This window comes from Aquila chrysaetos, chromosome 8, assembly GCF_900496995.4.
Source record: "Aquila chrysaetos chrysaetos chromosome 8, bAquChr1.4, whole genome shotgun sequence".
In the NCBI taxonomy this organism is placed as follows: Eukaryota; Metazoa; Chordata; class Aves; order Accipitriformes; family Accipitridae; genus Aquila; species Aquila chrysaetos.
The window spans coordinates 37,916,249-37,936,604 of NC_044011.1; the positions used below are offsets into that span (position 1 = coordinate 37,916,249).

Below are 20,356 nucleotides of genomic sequence, written 5' to 3' on the forward strand. Positions count from 1 at the left end.
TCCCGAGCCCTGCACAAAGCTGGACTTTTCGCCCAGCACGGCCTTGGCACCGCCACCTTCAGTGGTCTTGCTGACCACGGACGCTGCTGCCGGAGGGTTGTGGCCCCTGAGCCCGGACAGAAACGACCCGGCTCCTAAGCTGGAGGCCCAAAGCCGTCGCCGACAGGCCGCGGGTGGGCCCAGGGGTGTGACAGGCCCACCAGGCGCTGGCAGCCCGCGGCCCGGTCCGGCCCGGCCCGGCCCGCCTCGCCTGTGGAGAGCGGCAGCCCCGGGGGAGCAGGGGTTGCCCCTACAGAGCGCCAACGGCGCTGACAGACGGCCGCCTGGGCGGGGAGGCCCCGGGGCGTGACGTCAGGTCGACGCCAGGGTGACGTCAAAGGCGACGGCGCCCCACAAGCCGCGGCGCCTCCAGCTCCCGGCCTGCCCCACCCCGGAGCCGCCCGCCGCGAGGCACGCCGGGGGCTGTAGTCTTCCCGCGCGGCGGCGGCGCGACTGCGCAGTGCGGCGGCCCGGGCGGGCGGGGGGCGGTCGGTCGGCCGGCGGCGGGGCCGGCCGGTTCCCTGCTGGCACGCCCACCCGCGCGGCGGCGGCGGGCGGTGGCGGTCGGCGAGCTCGGTCGCCCGGCGGGGACGCTCCCATCCTCTCCCCTCTCCTCCCTCCTCGCAGCCCGGGGCGGCGCGGCCGTAGCGGGCGGGGCTGCGGACGCCCGTTCCCCGCACCTGCCCGGCCGCCGGGCCCTCAGCCCCTCCCGCGGGCGGCTGCCGTCCGCGGCCCGCGCCCGCCGCGGCCCCGAGGGGAGCCCCTTCCCTTCCTTTCCCCTCCCCTCCCCTCCCTCGGCCGCCGCCCGCCCTGAGCCGGGATGTTCTCCAGGAAGGGCCACGCCGATGTCAGGAAATCCACCCAGAAGGCGCTGGACCCCAAGCGGGACGTACTCACCCGCCTCAAGCACCTCCGGGCGCTGCTGGGTGAGTGGGGGGCGGCCGGCGGGGCGCTGACCCCTTTCCCGCCGCGCCCTGAGGGGCCGGGGGCAGGGCGGGGAGCCCCCCCGCCCCCTGGCTCTCCTCAGGGCTTCTCCCGCCTCTCGCGTCTGCCCCCCTCCAGCCGCAGCCCGCCGGGGCGGCGGCCAGCGCGACCCCGGGCAGGGGAGCGGGCGGGGGCGCGGGAAGCGCGGGAGGGAGCCGCTTTCCCTCCCCTCAGGGAGCAGCCGCTGGCCGTGCCCGCCGGTGGCCGCGGCAGGGCGCGGGGCCGCGGGCGGTTCGCCGGAGGCGCTTACCTGCTCGCCCTTCAGTGCGCCTCGAACCATTTTATAACGCTGGTTGGGGCGGCTGGGTAAGAGTTGTCCTCAAGACAAGAGCGAAACTGGGTGATATAAACTTCTCGTAGGCAACCCTTCTTGAAGATGGCCTTTTCTGCCTCGGGTCTCCTCAGCTTTCTTCAAGCTTCCTATGCAGTTTGGGAGGCTCTGTAAGCTCCTCTGGTTACAGCTGTTGAAAGGTAGCAGTGGGTGTCCTTTCAAAGCTACAGGAGCTGTTAGAGAAAGTTTCTGGTGCGTCTGGCAGTGGCAGCTCCTGGCTTTGGAAGCGTGTGTTGCCCAGTGTCAAAATACTTGCAACGCAGCATCATAGTTTGGGTACAAAATGGTACGTAAATGTATTTCCTGCAGGGTTCTTTGGAAGTGCCATTCATAGAAAGTCTGCTCTTGTCAACAACATTATTTTGGGGTTGGGGGGGGTGTTAAATTTTTTTTTAAAAAGGGGGTCATGTAATGGCGTTTTGTGATGCCCTCCCCATGTCTGTGGCAAGGTTGAAGCTCTTTCTCTAATGTTGCCTTACAGTTGAGGCCTTAACCCTGATCTTTTTATTCTGAATATTGAAATCAATTGATGTGTTTCAGCTGTGAGCTATGATTTGCAAGGATCTGGGTGGCCTTGTGTTCTCTATTAGTTAGCAGCCGACAGCAGGAAAAGGCTTTTTTAAGAGCTTTTGTGCACTGTCCCAGTTCAGGAGAATTGGTGACGGTGTTAGTACTTGTTTATCTCTATTTAGATTGTTCTCCTGAGAAACAAGGAGGGGAAAATGATCTGATTACTACTTGTGTACTCTCATCATTTTTTAGTCTACCATTTCAGTCAAGTTTGCAAGGTATGTAGGAGTCTCAAAGACATTCTGTTACAAGCCATGAGAAGTAAATAAGTGGCTGGAGTACAGGGCCTGAGGTTAGTGGCTCATGGAGAGAGAGCAGAAGTTGGCCGATGTATCTTCTGCTGGGGAGCGGCTCTCTGGTTGGTCAGTGTTCGTGTCATTCCCCTTGGACCCCCTATGTGCTTGCTCTCTGTGGTGTGAAGGATGCGTGGAGCCAGAGTTACCGCCCGGGAGCCAGCTCAGGCCTTGCAGAGGAAAGGTGCTCCCCTTCGGTCCTCTGCCTGGTACGTGCACCAGGCTGCAAGGCTTGCACTGAGGAACCTTGCTGTGGTTCGCAGCGGGGGCTCATTGGTGGTGCTTGAGATTTGTTTCAGATTAAATGCTTTTCCTGTGACATTCCACTGACAGAAGAAAATACACAAAAGAAGTTTTGAATGTACTGTAGCAAAGCGAGGAGCTTTTGTGGTGAGGACACCGAGTATGATCCTGGGTGAGAAAAGTAGCCATTAGTCTCCCTCGGGATAGTCCCTTTGAGAAAGTTGTACTCTGTGAGAGCACAGAAACGAAAGAGTAGAAGAGTCTGTGATAGTTTAGCTTGTTATGGGCATCTTGCTGATTTTTTGGGGATGTGTTTCTTAAAGGTGTGAGTAACCATCACTGTGATTTAAAGATGTTATTTCGTTGTAGTCTACTGCATTTAAGTAGCTAATCTGAAAAAGAGATTTTTGTGGGTAATTGAGTAGTGGACGAAGTGCTGGACAAATCCATAAGTGGTCTTGTGTCGCACTCTAGAAGTGGCCAGGTCTTGCTCATCTTTTGAGCAACAGCACATGTAAGTTTGACGTGCCCAATCCATAGATATTTAAGCTTCATGATTTGGACTCAGAGCAGTTCTGACCGCTGTGCCTGGTGGTGGGAGACAAGAGGCTTATGTCTTAGAGTCCCTCAGCACCTGCAGTCTTCATGTTTTTTGTGAACAGTATCGAACCTTTGCTTTGGAGTTAGCTGTGAGTGAAGGGTAAGTGACTGCTCTGGGTATAAATTCCTCCTATTCTGTATGTAAAAAATCTCCATAGTTAACAATCTGGTGGTCAGTTTTGTGTTAATCTTCCTCTGGGGACCAAATGGGTACATTTCCTGTGCTGGAGGTGTATAAAATATTTTGTTTGCTTGCCTTTTTTTTTTTTTTTTTTTTTTTTTAATCGTACCATGTATCTAATTGCCTAAGGGCAGGAATTTGAAAAGGCAGGAGAAGATACCTTATCTGCATTATGATATGCCTTTTAACTGTACAAGTCTAATTGTGCTGTACAAACAATATTAAAATAATGTCAGATTTCATCATTAAAAAATTTTGGAAAATTCTTTGTTTACAAGATGAGATTTGTTTACGAGATGAGGTTTAGAATGTTTTGTGAAACCATCCTTAGAAAGATTGCTCTAAGAGACCGTAGTGTGAGCTCGCAAACCTTACATTTCTTCCTTTTCTACCAGCCTCACTAAAAGAAATGGACTTGAAGAAATAGCAGCTTTCTGTTAGTGTTCCCCTTTCAGCCTCTCAGAAGGACATGCCTGAAACCAAGACACAACTAGTTTAGGATGGAATACTGGACTTGCTATGGCTCTTGGTTATACCCATTTTACAGGGGGGTTACATTTTTGTGTGCCTGTGTGGTACAGAGCAGGTTGCCAGGCTCCTGTGACAGACCTGATGGGTGGAACAAATGGAAAAATATGCCTATTAGCCTGATTAAATTAATTTATGTCCCAAAGCAGATGGTACAGAAGGTAGTGTTGTCTTGTGGTTTTCTGTAAAGATACATATTACTCAGTTGGCAAGGGGGGAAAAAAAATACACCCGTCACTTCTCAGGAATATCTTTTCTTCCAAGTGTCTATTACATTTGGAGATAGTGACCTGATTTTTTGATTAAACTTATTATTGAACATTGGTTTTAAGTGAAAATTGTTATCAGTGCCAGAGGGCTGGGTAGCATATTAGTGGCTTATTGGCTGAAGTGCTGTGATATGACAGCTGGCTGTCTTGTAGTGGATATATTATTGCAGGGACTATCTCAAAGCAGGCTCTGGTTATGTTCCTGAGATGTCTGCTGTTAAGAACATCAATGTAAACATCTTAGATAATACAGGAGTGGCTTTTTGAAGATAGTATCTTGATCAATATTGTTGCAAATGTGTGTTTATGGTATTGTTCAGCACAGAAAATGAAGCAACACATGGTAAGAACCTCTCCTCTATTCAAGGAAAACAAAGCTTTTGGTATAAAGGCTCAAAAATAGTTGGATGTTTTGGTTCTTTGTGGGTTCTTTTGTTGTTTTTTTTTTTTCTTTTTTTTTTCTTTCTCTTCCATCCCAATGTGGCAGTCCTTGTGCTGGCCAAGGGTAGGAATGTGCATGTCTTAAATGTTCCTCCCACCCCAGTCATTTCACTCCCTGTCCCCACCTGCTTCACTCAGGCCATAGTGGCACATGTTCTCAAAATAACTGCTCCTGTTCTTATGTTTCCGTAGGAGATGCCATCTTTTCTTCCTTTGTTAGTTTTAAATCCCAGGAATTAAATTGTAAACAAAATGACAGTTATTATTCTGAGATCCTGCTGATGTAGGAGGATAAAAATCAGAGAAAAGATGATAATAGGGGAAGGATGGGGGAAAAGGATGTGTGTTTCCGTAAATAACGGGTTGTGTGAGCACCAGGATTGATAACAGCCAGGTGTTGATTGCTTCAGGTCCTCAGCTACTGTCTGTAAGTTTGTCCAATACCTAAGCTGAAAGAAAAGATTCCCTTTAAACTTGTGTTGCTTGCAACATTTCTCAAGTCTCTAATGCCCTCTAGGATCTCAGTTCCTGCTTCTGTGGAGTAGTCTACCTGCATGACAATATAAAACACTAACCAGAATAATAACATTATTTTAAAGTGGCTATTTGCTTGTGTTAGGTAAATGGCCAGAAATTTTCCTTTATTTTTTTATTGTTATAAAGATGTGCTAACTTTCAGAACTTAAGTAGGAACTTTTTTCCAAATACAGTGTGTGGAAGTGTCAATAATGTGGTCTTTTTTTAGGATAGGCTTGAAAAATAATGGCCTTATAAATGGTGGTGGCGGTGATGTACAAGTTTGGCTCTTCACTGATGGGCCATAAATTAAGCCCTCTACACTGTTTCCCAGAGTAGTTTCTATGGGACTTTTTTTAGCATAAAAATGTATCTCTCCTCTTTAAGACTTTGTTTCTGTGGCTGTTCTTGGGTAAACCCCCCTTTTTTTTTTTTTTATTGAAGGATCTCTTTCAATGTTTTCTCCTCAGGTACGATTGAAATGTTTAGTTTAACATCTTTGCATGGCTTAGTGCACTTCTCTTGAATTTTGCTTTTGGTTTCAAGAATTGCTCTGTCATGATGCAGTATCTTTTATGAATAATGGTGCAATAGGAACAACATCTACTGTCTGCTGTGGTTCTCCAGTAATCTAAATGATGTCATCCTTTGCTCTTGCATAAAATGGGATCGTGAAGGTGATGAGCCTTTTTTTCATGGTGGTGTTATTCTTACTAATTTCAGAGTGTGATTTGCCTGAGAACTTTGTTTGTTTAAGGCTGGAAATTATAAAGTAAGTCTATAGGTAGTCTCTGTGAACAATCCGGTGATTTAAGTTAGCCAACACCATTCACATTACTCTTAGAAATAAGAAAAAATGGGAGCTTACCCACAGCTGCTGTTGAATATGCTGTGAGCTGCCTGGAAGATGGAGCCAACGATTAAGTTGAATTAAGGGGTTGGATTTTCAATTTTTTTTTATACTGAATAATCTTAAGGATGATAACCTTCTTTTGAAAGTAGCACCATTGGTGCAGTTGCCAAACTCAAATTGGTTTACAGATTTGTGGATTGTGTTGATCCTGAACTGCGATATTTGCTGGGGTGGGTTGTTAGACCATCTATATGCTCACACTTGGTTTTGAGCATACTGATGGACTAAATTGTGTGTCAGAGGACTGGGTGCAGGCTGGTGTTTGAATTAATAACATGCACTTCAGGGCCTGTGCTGTGGCACTTCACTCCTGGATGGGATGTATGCCTAAAAGCTGGGCTGTTTTCAGAGTTACAGTACTTTACATGTGTTTCAACTGTGTCATCGAAGAAACTGTTATTTAAATCCTGAACTGGAAAATGACAATGTTTTGTGCTCTGGTGTATGTGTTAGGAGTACTACTGCTGACAGATGTGGGGTGCTGCTTATGTCCATTGCTTTTATCCTTTTCTCTGTGGAGCAGAGGACAAATACATGGTAGACCTGATATGGCTACACACAGACTTAAGTTTAGATTAAATATGAAATTAATTGGGTTACCAAGTGCAATCCTTAATATTTTTCTTTAAAAAATATAAATTAAGAAAAAACATATTTTTTTCATTTAACTCCCTCAATCAAAAATGAGCTAATAATGGAGAGTAGTGGGGTTTTTTTTAGTTATGGCACTGTCTTGGTTTGCACAGTTCTGTACAGCTGGATTAATACAAGCTTAGTAGAAATTTTCATTTAAAGACATTCAAAAGTGAATGCTTCCAAATTTCTTGCTGAATTTAGAACAGCTGTTGTTCCTTGGATTTCATGTGAAATTTGAGGTGTTAAAATTACTTTGGAAATTGTTCGAATTGGAGGGGTTTTTTTTTAGTAAGAGTATGTTTCCATGCTGACACTCCTTTGAAAAAATGAAGGAAAATTATCTTCTAGGCTTTTATTTAGCATTTAAAGCTCTAATTTGAAAAAGCGGGTGGTTTTTTTTTTTTGGTTGGGTTTTTTTGAAGGTAAGTAAAAATTGTAAGTAGTTTCTGGGGTGAGGCTAGTAGTAAAAGTTTATCATTAACCAGGGTATGACTGCAAAGTTGTCTCTTCATCTTCTTTATCTTGAGTACTTAAAAAATTAAAGAAAACCCTTCAGGATTGAGAGAACTTAGTATAAATAACATAAAGCCAAGTGAATTTGGAAGTTCATGAAATTAAGGGAGGATTTCCAACGACTTAAATGACTGCAACAACATTTGGTAGTTAACAGAAAAATAAAAGGAAAGCTGGTGTGCCAAAGACACAATTATTGTCCCCTCTAGATTTTTTTTTTTTTTTTTTAATACGAGGAAGAGTAATGAGAGCTTGGCAATAAACTCAGATTCTTGTTAAATGGTACCTGAGTAGTTTGTTTCTCTAAATTTTAAACTTAAGTACTAAGGCAAGTAAGGGTGACTTGTAGTTATCTAATGAGCCAACTGTTTCATATTTTATATAGAAGAAATGTCATTTGTACCTTCATGAATGTCTTGCTATTTCCTATATGTTGATTGCTGTAAAAGCTGTAAAGTGTTAATCAGAAGCATTAGTCAATGGATCACCTATCCTTGTTTGGGGAATGGAGTTAGATTATACATGTTTTTGGAAAGCCATTATGTATATGATGGCTGATAATGTTTGCCAGCTTGCCTTATATTTCAGTGCTCAGAGGTTTGAATTCGCTAGGTGGCTGTTTTCAACAGTAGTAATCTGAGAGCTATTTATGAGTAAATATAAAAATATAACCCAATACCTGCAATTCAATCCCAACCTTGCTGTTTAATTTCCTTGAATGCTTATAAATACTTCTTCAGTGAATGCGATTTGCCAAAAGTCAGTGTTTTATCTTATTATCTTAAATGATAAATTGTGCATGAAACTTTCTCTGACGTTTTCCATTTGAAAAACAGAAGAATGAGCCTTATCCTGCTACAAGTTAAACATATATATAGTAGTGATCTACGTTACTGTCTTAGGCTTCCTGCCAACTTTTAGTAAATCCTCTTGAGAAGCAGTCTTTCTTGTCATGGTGTCTGTCTGTGATGATCGTTTTTTTGGTGAAATGGGTGGGAGAAGCTGGGTTGTGGGGAGAGCAGAAGCCAGAGAGAAGTAAAGGAGCATGTGAGACTCAGATGTGCTTGCCATGGTGCTGCCTGTCTGGAGAAGCTTTCTCTACAACCCAGCGTGATGTAGGAGAGGGACTGCTGGAAAGGGTGTTGTCACAAGCTTGGCTCGTCCTCCTACCAGCCAGAGGTTGGCTCAGCCGCAAAGACATCGCCTGCCTTTCCTGGGCCCAGGGGAGCCGGGTGAAGCATTCATGGTCAGTGCTGCTTTCTGCTACTCGTCACGGTGAACGCATGCACGGTGAAGGACTAGAGAAATGGTGGTTTCTTAACATATGCAAAAAATAAGGAATTTGGTAGTGAAACGTCCAAGAAAGCTGTACCTCTGACTGAGCATTGGAATTACTGGGTGTGTGGCTTATTCACTGTTTTGGATTTTTTTTTTTTTTTTTTTAAGTGAAGTGGGCAGTAGTATCAGGATGATAACTTGAATGCAGAATTGCAAGAAAACCTTACTTTCCTAGTGGAAAGTTAGGGTAGTAAATGGGAGTGTTTTTGGCCTCTTTTAAGGTTAGAGATTATTTTCCTATATATCTTGTGAAGGAATATAGGGAACAAAATAGTTCAATAGGAAAAGGATGTAGCTGTAAGAATGCATGCTTACATCAGAATAACAGATGAGTCACCACTGAAACGCCACTTTTGTAGAAAAGGAGAATTTACTTTTTTTGATTAGGCAGTTCCTTTCTCCTCCTTTCACAATTTAAAGGGAAAGTTTCCTTTTTGTTTAGATTTTAATGACCTCATTCCTTCATATGAAATCCTTGTAAATGAAAGCCTTGTTTTCTCCTAGAGTTGTATTTAACAGAATGCATTCATGGACAGGAACAATTGCACTTAGCTTGCAAATTCAAGACCAGTAGTTTGTAGGAAACGAATACCATGTAAAAGAGTTTCCATGCACTAACTGTTTCCATAGTACGAGCAACCAAACAAAGCCTTACTACTGAAAAGGTATTAATTAAAAAAAAAAAAAAAACACAAAACCAAACAAAAACCACCCAAAACAAAACAAAAAAAACCCCCATTGTCCAAGGCTAAAGTCATTCTTTCTTCTGTAGTTGTGTGATATTATTTGGTGTCTTGTTGTAATCAGCTTTGTTGTCTTGATTAATGAATGGGTTTCTTGAGAGGTGAAACTTCAATGACAAGATGTGTTGTTAATAATTCTTAATGCTTGCCCTTTATTCTCTTAATTCTGGGTGGAATCATCTATCTTTTGTTCACCAAATCAGTTACAATAAAGAGCAAACAGATGAAGTTAAAGTGTCTTTTGCAAGTGTCAGGTTTAGAAAACATTAGATTTTTTTTTCTACTTAAAAAAGAAACTTATTTCAAATTTTAGACCTAAGTTAAGGCTTAGGGAAGTGATGCATGCTTGGGTTTCCATTCTTTTTAAAATGAATTGGAAATACAATGTTTTCTGAATTGATCTGCTTGTCGGATAAATTTAAGAACTGGATTTGCAATTTGCATGCAGAAATCATTGCTGGTGTTTGTTTTTTCCAACAGTACCTGCTTGTTTTGATGATACAGAAGCCACACTGTAAACTCACATAAATTAAGTGACAGTGAAAATTTCCCTACTTTACTTGCAAGGATGGAATCACATTTTAGTATAGAATATTTAATGAAGTCACTAAAATTGTTTCGTATTGCATTTATTTCAGTCTCTAATACTAAATTTGCACAAAGACAACAATTTTCAGCTTTCTGATGTTGTGCAATAACTCCATTTGTTCCTCTTTTCAGATATTGTGGATGGAACTGACCTGAAGCAATTTTTTGAGAACAATTATTCTCAAATTTATTTTATATTCTATGAAAACTTCATAACACTGGAAAACAGCTTGAAACAAAAAGGTAAGTTTTAGAGTTTTGCCAGCAACTGGTGAGTCAGTTTTCCCTTAACTGTTCTTGAAAGCATTCTGTTAGAGCTCATCTAATGATTATATAGTCCACAATTATGTATATTTGCATTAATAGCTTCATGCATTATTAATTACTATTAGTATTTTAATTTTATGGTATCAGAAGAGACAAGCATGGAAAATTGCTCTCTGAAATGTCATAAGTAACTGAAAAGAATTCTAAATACATTTTTATGGCTAAGTGTCATTTCAGCACAAAAATCAGGTCTTACGCATTTCTATACGTATCCTCTCACCTTGTTTTGAAGTACTGAAGTCCTTCATCCAAGAATTAAGCATATGTCTGTTCAACTGAAATATTACCAGATATCCACAGAACAAATCTCAATGTTGAAGATATGTTGGTTGGAATAGCTGTTTGCTTGGAGATGAGCACAATGGCAATGCTTTGCAGATCTGGGACTCTAGATGTCCCTCATTGATAATTGAGGCACTGAAGTTTGGAAACATCTTTCTCTTTTGATATTAGATAAAGATGAAGAAAAATAAACCAAGTGCAACATCTTTGTCTTCGGTTGAATAACAACAGCGTAATTTTGCTGTCTGTCTCATACCGTATATTTATGGCAAACAATATTGTTTTCTGTCTTGCAGGGAATAAATCACAAAGGGAGGAGCTGGACTCCATTCTCTTTCTTTTTGAAGTAAGTTTTCCATACCATGAAACTGTTTTTTTTATTTTAAATCTCATTGTCATTATATGCTTACTTACACTTTCACAATGAGGGGTAAAACCAGCTATCAATCAAAATGACAGTAGGTGTCCCTGACTATACAAGGTGAAAGGGAGAAAAGAACTAGGGTGTGCCTTAAGTTTTCAGATGCAATAACAATAAGCGTTTTATTATGCAATGGGAGTGTTGGTTGAATGAATATCCAGAATTAAGAGATTTTATCAAAATTACTTGGAAATCATACAGTAATATATCTGTCCTAAGGAACTAAGGATCAACTCTTTGAACATGTCCTGTTGTTTTTCAGTAGAATTTGGGAGCAAGTGATCAATAGTTGCATAGCCTCTGTTAGGCTAAAGCTGTCAAAATAGTCTTTCTTTCTTTTTTTAAAATTAAATACGTTCTTGCTTCTGTATTTTATGGGGGGGGTAGTTCAAAACAGCAGTACTTTTTCCCTATACTTTGTCAGTCTGAAGCTCAGTGTTATGTTTATTTTGAATGTGTTACAGCAGGAGTTGAGGGCCTACTCCTTTCAGGTGGAGGCATCTATTATGATTGCAGTATTTGGCCTTGCAGCAAAAGGAAAATAAAAGGATAAGAGTTGTCAACTACTGTCTATCAGGTGGATCTGAGTGTGTGAAATGTTAATTTGTTTAACTTTTAACTTTTTTTTTTTTTTTTTTTTTCAATTCAGTGGAGCATCTTTTATTTCCAGAAGCATATCCTTCCCAGCACTGGAGGTCATAGCATTTGCAGTGTCTAGGGAGGAAATATTAGCTAGTTAACTTTTGCATAATCAAATTAGGATGTCTTTAACTTAAAGAAGACTAGGCTGTGATAGATCATTTCCCAAGGGACCTCTTCAGAGTTATTACCTAAATATATTTGGATGTGAGAAAATATCACTGGACCAGATGAAAGCCTAACATATAAAAAAGTTTTTATAATGCACACCAGAAGTCTTAGCATAAGCTCTACCCGTCTCTGAAGTCAGAGATCAGTGGTACCTTTAGTTGAATTTTTTTAACAATTCATTAGGTAAATAATTGGCCTGATTTCCTTCTTAAGGGTAAATAAACAAATCTTCTGTTGATTTCTCTTTGCTAATCCAACTAACTTTTCACTTGAGTATTGCATCATAGAAATGTTATCTTTGTTTATATTGTGGGTTATTTTTTGGTAGGGGTGGTAGGAAAAAAAAAGCCTAACTTTCAACGGGACTCTAGAAATTGAAGTTAAAACGAAGGTTGAATGTTCTCAACTCTTATCGCTCTCTCTAAAAATGGAAAAAAAGCCCCAACCCCAAAGAAAAACCTCAGAATGTATGGCTTCATTTTTTTTCCCCATTAATGTATAGTTTGTAGTTAGAATAATATTTATATTGACAGTAAGAATGATGCTGTTTAGCCTAACATGCCTGTAATATGAAAAATGGTCATCAAAATGATGACATGGAATCCTGGATTTTTGTGGTCTCATCTTCTGACTTTTTATGATGTAGCAAGTTTATCTCCTCTTTCCTATTCTCCCTCCCTTTGCTTCTTTAACTACAAGACTGCATTTTCAGACTGAAATCTGAAAATCGAATTGTGTTTTCTGCTACTTATGATGCTAGTAAAAGAGTCTGCTTCAGGATTTTGCATGAGGCAATGTCAAAGAACATGAGCTCATATATCTGCTAGGACTGTATTTGGGGCAGGACAAATTCTTCCTCCTTCCCCTCCCCCCATGGAGAAGGTATCACTGCATTTACTGAGCAAGGCTGTGCAGTTTAATGGGAGCTCATTAATACACTTACTCTGTGGTCTTGAATAAGTAATTAAATTTCTGTGGCTATGTCATTGAATGGAAAATAGCTAATGCTTACTCACAAGGTTAAAGTGAATAAATATGCATTCCTGTGTCTTTAAAACGGGTGGCTATTCATACCACTTAAAAACATCAGGAGAACATACTGTATGAAGAAAAAAATACTTAGTTATATATGGAACACAGTGTTGCTTTGGGTCCCGATCATGGAGAATTATATTATAGGCTAGTCATCGACAGCTTTTAGGAAGAGGAAATCGTTTAAGGTATTTGTGTGGAATTTGAGGAGATCCATTCCATGGTGTTTATCTACTGGAAGTAAGTTTGCAATCCATTTATAACTCTAACATTTGATAACTTAATGCATTGTAGGAAAACAGCTTTTTAGAAGGCCTTTTGGTGCACAGACCTAGAGTACATCAGTCTGAACACAGGACAAGAAAAAATGTAAATGCCAAGTAATTAAACATTCATATTGTAAGCCATAGGTAACAAAACTAATTGATTGTTAAGCTTGCCATATTTAATCTGATGTCAGCATGAGCCAGAGGTTTCCTAGAGTTTTCTAATTAGCTAAATAGGTAATTACTTAGGATTAACAAATCCTGAATCCACGTGCTGAGGGTTAACAGTTTAAAAATCAATAAAAATATTTATGAAAGGAGCTGACTTCTGCCTTTTCTGGTAGTTTGGTGGGTATTTTGCTGCTGTTCTTGAGTGACACCTAGTGTGTATGTTAAGCAAAAGTAACAAATGCCTTTTCCACAAATCCTCTGAAAATTGACTCAGTTGTAATTTATTGAAGTCTTAATTTTAGACATCAGCTACATAGCTTGGCGACTCAACAATAACATCAAACAACATATTAATCATAGAAGAAATATTAATCAAAAGGGAGTAATATGAAAGGTTAACAGTTCATTTTGTAAAGTGTTTTTTTACAATTAATATTACAAAGTTCTTAGATCTAATTTTATATTCTCTAAGGTGCGTTGGCCTTTTTCCAAATAGATATTCATGAAATGACACAGCAACTGTAATTATCTGTATTATTTTTCCCTGTTTAAGCTAAAAGGCCCAAATGATGTGAAAAACAAATTTGCTTTTTCTTGGTAAGGCTTAGTTATCTCCAGATTTGCAGTATATTTTCAGAACATGTTAGTATAGTTTATTACATCACTGTTCTCTGATTTGAGGGCATTGTTTGTTATAGCTGTCAGCTGAGCACAGTCTGTCACAGAACTCAGGAAAGGTGCACTACGCTTACGTAAGTGTTCTGGGTCCTGTAAAAGTGTTATGCCATCATTTGATTGTGAAGGCTTGTTTGGTTTTTGTTTTTGAATAATATAGTATTTTTTTCCTTGCAGCATCAGATACTGATTCCTCTGACACTGCTTTTTTTTTTTTATCTGTAATGAAATAAGAGCAGGCTGATGGTTTTGATATAGTACATAGATCAATTTCTTTCCATTCTCTATCATTATGCTTTATTAGTTAAGAACAGCCACATCTCTTATGCTGATGCAGTCATAAAATTTATTACACTGATTTAACACGTTCACTGTATGAAATATTCTATTCTTAGAATTCTTCAGGTACTCTTTCTAATGTAGTAAAGCTTCCCAAAGGCACTTACAGTAGCTGCTATTGTTGCTGGAAGTTTTTCAGATGCTGTCGGTGTAGTTCAGGTCTCACAGGTTTGTAGATAGCTGAGAAGATGGGTTAGGTACTCCCACCTCCCACAGATGATATGTGTGCTGAAAGCTTCTCAGTATGGGTGTCCTTGTGTTTCACAGGTCCTTATTTATAAAAGCATAGTGTGTCTTTCATATAGTTTTACAAAAAGCTTTGTTTATGCTGTAATCTCTTAATTTCTGTAAGTCTATGTTTTGTATGGAACTTCTGGTTTCTTGAACTTGGTGAAAATGTGAATGGTGTAAGTTGCTGGGTCCAGACACAGCGTAAGCATTTTTTTTTTTTTTTTCTTTTTTTTAAGAATCTACAGAATGATAACTCTGGAGAGGTATCTAATGTAACTCATATTGGCCTTGCTGTGATTATGCTTATACACCCTTTTATCTGTCAAGCCTAGCCTTCCCCCATATGCCTCTTGCCCTGCTGAAATGAGGAGAGGCTAGCTGTGGTTATAAACAGGAACAGAGCAGTCTGTTTGACCTTTCTTAGAAGTTCAGCAGCAAAATTGTAGTGTATCATTCCTAGGTCTGATTTGGAGTATCCCGAGTATGTACACAGCAGGTGGTTTTAAATATTAAGTGGATATAAAATAATGTAAATGTGCTAATAGAGTCTGCAGTATTTGTATTTTACACACTCAAACTCACGGTCTGCTTTTGGCTTTTGTATAACACTAAGCATTTTTCCAGAGATGATAATCAATATTAGAACTTGCCCAACCATACTTTGAGCTCTCTATTTTGTAGCAGTAGCTACTGGTTTTAATACAGTATTGTTGTCCTTAGAAGCACATATAAATATAAACTACAAATGGCCACATACTCAGAAGATTAAGATGTGGTATAAATCAATTGAAACACGGATTGGTCTGCTATCAGAATGTGAACGTAATGATTACAGAAGCAGCTGTATAGCCTAAATTTATTACTGCAGATGTGCACAAGTTACTTGTTCTGCAAATGCTAATGATAATTCAGTATAGGTTTATAATTGGCTATAGTCTGTTAGCAACCCTTTTGAAAAGTAGATTACAGAGCACACGCAGTAAATACACTGCATCTGTCAGAGGAACACCTGCTATGGTGATGGGTGACCAGATAGCTCTATGTACTGACGCAGCTTAGGAATATACGCTTCTTTTTTAGTACTGCCTAGTAATGCACATAAATATAATTTTTAAAATGTATAATTTTTGTTCATTCTGGACTAAGATTGCTGTGGATATTTTAAATATCGAATTCTTCCACCACATTTAGGTCTACTTTATATAGACTACTGTGTGAATTAGTAATATTGGTTAAGCAGCTTAAAACAAATCTCAAAGCCAGTGATGATTTTTAGCAGGTCATTTTCAATGTCATAAAAACCTGCATCAGTGAAACTTTCAGTACTTTTAGATTCATAACTCTTTTAGAAGACTTTAGTGCTGTGTTGCTATTTTTTTGAATGTGCAGAAGGATGTTCTTTTATATCTGTAGCATATTCTTAGGGTGGTTTGCGTATCTTAGGATGTTGCTCCTAATTACGTGCTACCTTTTTGAATAAAACAGAGTAAAATTGAATTCTGCAGAAATAAATAGTGTATTGAAATTGGCCAATGTGAAAAATACTTGTAAAATTCTTTACAAGGAATAATCAAGTCAAGTTATTGTTGAGTTCTTATTGCCACAGGTCCTGGTTTCTCATTTCTTGGGGTTATCCCATTTATTTAACTTTTCCCCTTTATTTAACTTTCTTGTTACTATTTCCATTTTCCTCATGTCTGTACAGCTCAGTGGCTTAATTTCCCCATCTGCAGGTTATCTTACACTTGAAATCAAATTACCATTAAGAGTTGCAGCTTTAAATTCAGGTTATAGGTTTTGTTATAGCTTTTCAGTTGGTTCCCTGTGCCTACTGTGATTACCAGTTCCACTGTTTAACCTCAAGTATCTCACACAGACTTGGTTGGCTGATTTTCGAGCTCAATAGAGTAAAAAGGGCTTATTTGTTTATAACAATAAAATTGCTTATAGCCCTTCTTTCCTACACATAGAAAATTACTTTTTGAACCATTTACAGTTTGTTCTGCCATAATTCTGATTGGTTCATCCATTATTGCTCTTAAAGTAACATTGTCGTTATTCTTACAGCATTCTGTTGTAAATTCTAACTATATTGTTTCACATGTTCGACTTCAGAGATCTTACTGTTTAATGTTATGCCTAGGGCAAGAATAAGTGTCTTGTGTGCTTTGGGGAGACATTTTTCCCTCAGTGAATAACTGTGAATAATTTATTAATGCAATAAATAGAGTATCCCTTTATTTAGATTGAACTGCTGTAGGCACGCTGACTTAATTGGGCTCTTGGCTTCACCTAAATTGGTGAATAGTAGCTGGAAAATTTCTAAATTACTGCAGATTTTAGTAGTTGAACACTCAAACTCTTGTGGAGATACCACCGAATAGTACTTGAACACAAAGGCACAGGAGAGCTATTCTACATTTGACTTGGCTTAAAGTAGATCCACCTGCCACTGACTAATAGAAACTCCTTATCATGTACAGGTTGTACCGAAAAAGCTGGTTTGGTTTTTTTTTCCTCAGAATCCATTCTGCTGGAATGAACGTTACTCTGAACTTGTCATTGACATTGCCTCTGAGAGCATGTTCAATCAGCAAGAACACATTTGTTTTTGTTGTTTAATAAGAGACTCTGCATGGCATGTTACTGAACAGCTTCTTGTAGCTCTGGAAGGCAGAACAGCAATGCTTATTGTCTCACTTTTGTGTAAGTTAAGCTGGAAAACATTCAGGCTGTAGGGATCTTCAGTGTAAGATTTGATAACAGCCTTAGCTTTCTCTGTGTTCTACAACAGTGTAGTGCAGCACGCAATAATAGGTGCAAAGCTACCAATGATGATATGATTCAACGAATTTGGCAAAAATAAAAGACTTTTTAAAAGAAATTGCAGTATTGTTTAAGTAAGAGTGAATCTGTTAAAATACAAACCTTCGTATTTTTTGTTTTACTTTGATAAAAGAGAGATGTATCTTTCAAAAAGCAGCATCCTGTGTAAACTAAGATTTAAACTTAACATTATTCCTAGTCATGCAGGAAGTCCAGAAGAAAAAGAACTATGGATAATCAGTTAAAAGAACTGACAGATACCCTGATGTGTTGATCAGTAGTAATACCTAATTTCTATTTCAAGTGTGCTATAATGGATTACCATATAGATGCAGCAAAGCACTAAGCATTAAATAGATCTATGTGTTTTCTGAAAAAGCAATATTATTTCGCACTGTGGGGTTTCTTAAAATATTTCTTATTAGTGTACTGTGAAACTAGAAACAAGATGTCAATAGCCAGTTTGGATTCACAGCGGTATTGCTAAAAGTCTAGGCTGGAGTGGAAGAAACTATCATTTGTTTTATAGGAATAGCAATATGCGTTTTTTAGAACACCAGGGGTTGGAGGTGGTGTAGAAAATGTTCTTGGAAATGCTAAGTTGAAAGGACAGGAACTGGAGCTTGTTCATTACTTACGCGTTCTTATGTCACACTGTAACACCATCTTAGTCTGGGGACTCTAACACACACATGCGAGAATTATTAATTAACAGGCATTCTAGCTGTAACTTTGAATTAACTTGTAACATTTGGAAGTTTTTATTTAATAATGTAGACTTTTAACCATGATAACTTATTTTTGCATTGTGGGAGCAAATGTGGACTCTGAATTTAGATTATTTATATTCATTCTAATCTGCTGCAAAGCTTTTATATCTTCAGTAGGTGTTGTTAGCAATATAATTTGCTTTTTTAAAAATGACTTCTGTTTACTATTTGGTAGTACCATGCAGGTGATTAATCACATCTTTGCATTTTTTCAAAGTGCATCCATATATTATATTTTTTTCCTGGTTTTGAGATGCTGAAAAGTAGAACAGCATAAGAAATAAGTGTCTCAGTTTTTGCTATATGAAAAGCTTTTGGGATATGGAAGATTTCATCAAATAGGAACTTCTGTCCTTCTACTATTTATTTCAACCCTTGAATTTTTTTGATTCAGTCAAATGACATGGGTGTCTGATTCTGTGTGTGTTTGTCTTTTTTTAAATAACTGTGTTCTTTTCTTTCCCAACTCTCCCAGCTTCTTGCAATTCGAAGTTTAAGCTTGCTTTTCCTGGTGGTGGTTGTGCTCTACAACAGCATTTGTTTTTGAGGTTTTCTCTGAGCATAACCTAAAATTCACTGACACTTGGGTGCAAGAGTTGTTATTAAGTTCTTTTTCAAAATGGGTCTTTATTATGTGGCTTTGCCACCTTATCAGCTTATGCAGCTTACACCGTATCATAGTTCACTTTCTGGAAGTGAACTTTGTGTTCAAGTTTAGGTGAAATTGTGTAAAATATAAGATGCTGCCTTTATTGCATGCTGTCATGTCTCTGGCCTTTCCCAAATAACAGTTAACATGCTTTCCATCTTGCAGAGAGGGCATAGTAAACCCCAGCTTCCTTCAATGCACTATTGTGTTTTGAAACAGCTAACAAGTGGTGGTTATTTATGTTGATCCTGAATCAACTGGGATGTGTAAACTGTAAAATTACTCTAAGAACACTGCTGAAGCTCTTGGGAAATATGTATTGTTTCTTTTGGCAACTAAGGAAAATTTATTTGTACATCATCAGATTACTTTCACAAACTTTCATTCATAATACATGAGTATGCTATGCCTGGTGTTTAAGTATATGTCAGACTTCTAGTGAAGTAGACTTGTATTTTCTAAATATAATTTTTGTTTTACAATAAAGAATTTTACTGTATCATTTGACATATACTAAGATATGCATTTTCACTAGTAGTATTACCAGATTTTGACAAATTTCTAATACAGCATTCTGGTACAGAAGTGGTGCTTGGTTTTTTGGAAGTTTAATACAATTGGTTCTCAAAAGTTAGTGTTTTGAAACAAATGAGAGAGAATTTACATCCAAAGCCAAGCTGAAGGTGTCTCGTTAGTGTGTCCTTTAAAAAGAAATTGGTTTTTCTCTACCTACCTACTGTACTTGTTATAATGACTTAAACAATGGAAACAAAATATATGTGGTTTTGTCTGGTTTTCCATAATAAACGTGAAGATGTTTGAAGATTCCTCCCTACAGTGTATTCTGATACTTGAATTCAGACCATTTTTTGCTGCCAGTTTGTCTTAGGGTTTTGTTTAATGAAGCCTTTCCTTGTGTGCTTTGGGCATGCAGTGTGTGATCGGTCTAACGTGAGCCTGGATATAGACCGAACTCTGCCTGCAGAGTGCCTGCCTCTTGCAGTGACTTGAAGTATTCATGATTTAGGTTAGAAGCTCCTTTCTGCCCTGTGCCAAGTTAGGTAAAGATTAATGTCAGAAATAGTCTTGAAGTGGTGGGCTGCTAGTATTTTAATATTTAGATGGATAATGATAATTCTTTGTCTGTGGATCCTGCAATCTGATTGGCAGAAACGTGGTCCTTAACTAACAGGTAAAGCCCAAATGTGAATCATGGCCTCATTTTTAGCCAGTCAGATCCTTCATCCCAAGCGTGTTCCTCCTGCCCATGGACAGGGAACTAGACCTCTGGCCACCAGCCGCCTGCTCCTTCCTTCCCTGCTGCCACAGTGTCCTGGGGAGGGAGCTGTGGGTCTAACGCTGAAACAAAATACAGCCAGAACATAGAAGGGATGAGCCTGATTTATATTTTTATTCTAGGTAAACTTTTAGAAATGCCAAATACTATTTGGGGAGCATGCGCTGTGGTAAAGATGAGAAGGAAGACCAGTCTGTCTGTGTGACCTGAGGTCTAGTTCCCTAAGTCTATGAACTTGTCATGACTTCCATCTTCTGCCATGGAGAAAGGAATGTTCCATTTTCAAAAAGACTCAATTTTGAGTGTTGTATATAATTTCTGAAGCACTTTGTTGTCAAAAATAAAAAAAGTCTGTCTTACTCCATCTCTCAAGCATACTGTTTTAACAGCAATAATGATTCATGTGTTGGCCGTCTCTGAAGGATTGCCTAAAATGCCAATTCTTGCTTTCTTGGCTGTGACGCTTTATTTCCTCTTGTGAGCTTTTATGTGCAAAAGACCAACAAATGGGTCACCGTTGCTTAAATGACTTGT

General features: G+C 39.4%; 1 protein-coding gene across 12 annotated transcripts in view; it reads left to right on the forward strand.

Annotated features, from left to right (window-relative positions):
- Positions 1-520: 520 nt before the first annotated feature.
- The window catches only part of RALGAPA2 (Ral GTPase activating protein catalytic subunit alpha 2), a 137,198-nt gene continuing 117,362 nt past the window's right edge, over positions 521-20,356 (forward strand). For 10 of the 12 annotated variants that reach the window (XR_003924527.1, XR_003924528.1, XR_003924529.1 and 7 more), the window contains exons 1-3: positions 521-965; positions 9,859-9,969; positions 10,632-10,681. Coding sequence is in view for 6 of the 12 variants with exons in the window: in XM_030021849.1 (XP_029877709.1) it covers positions 860-965; positions 9,859-9,969; positions 10,632-10,681 (267 nt within the window). In the remaining 6 variants the exon portion in view is untranslated. Of the gene's footprint in view, positions 966-9,858; positions 9,970-10,631; positions 10,682-19,698; positions 19,718-20,356 lie in introns of those variants that run through there. The other 2 variants (XM_030021857.1, XM_041125294.1) reach the window with 2 other exon arrangements.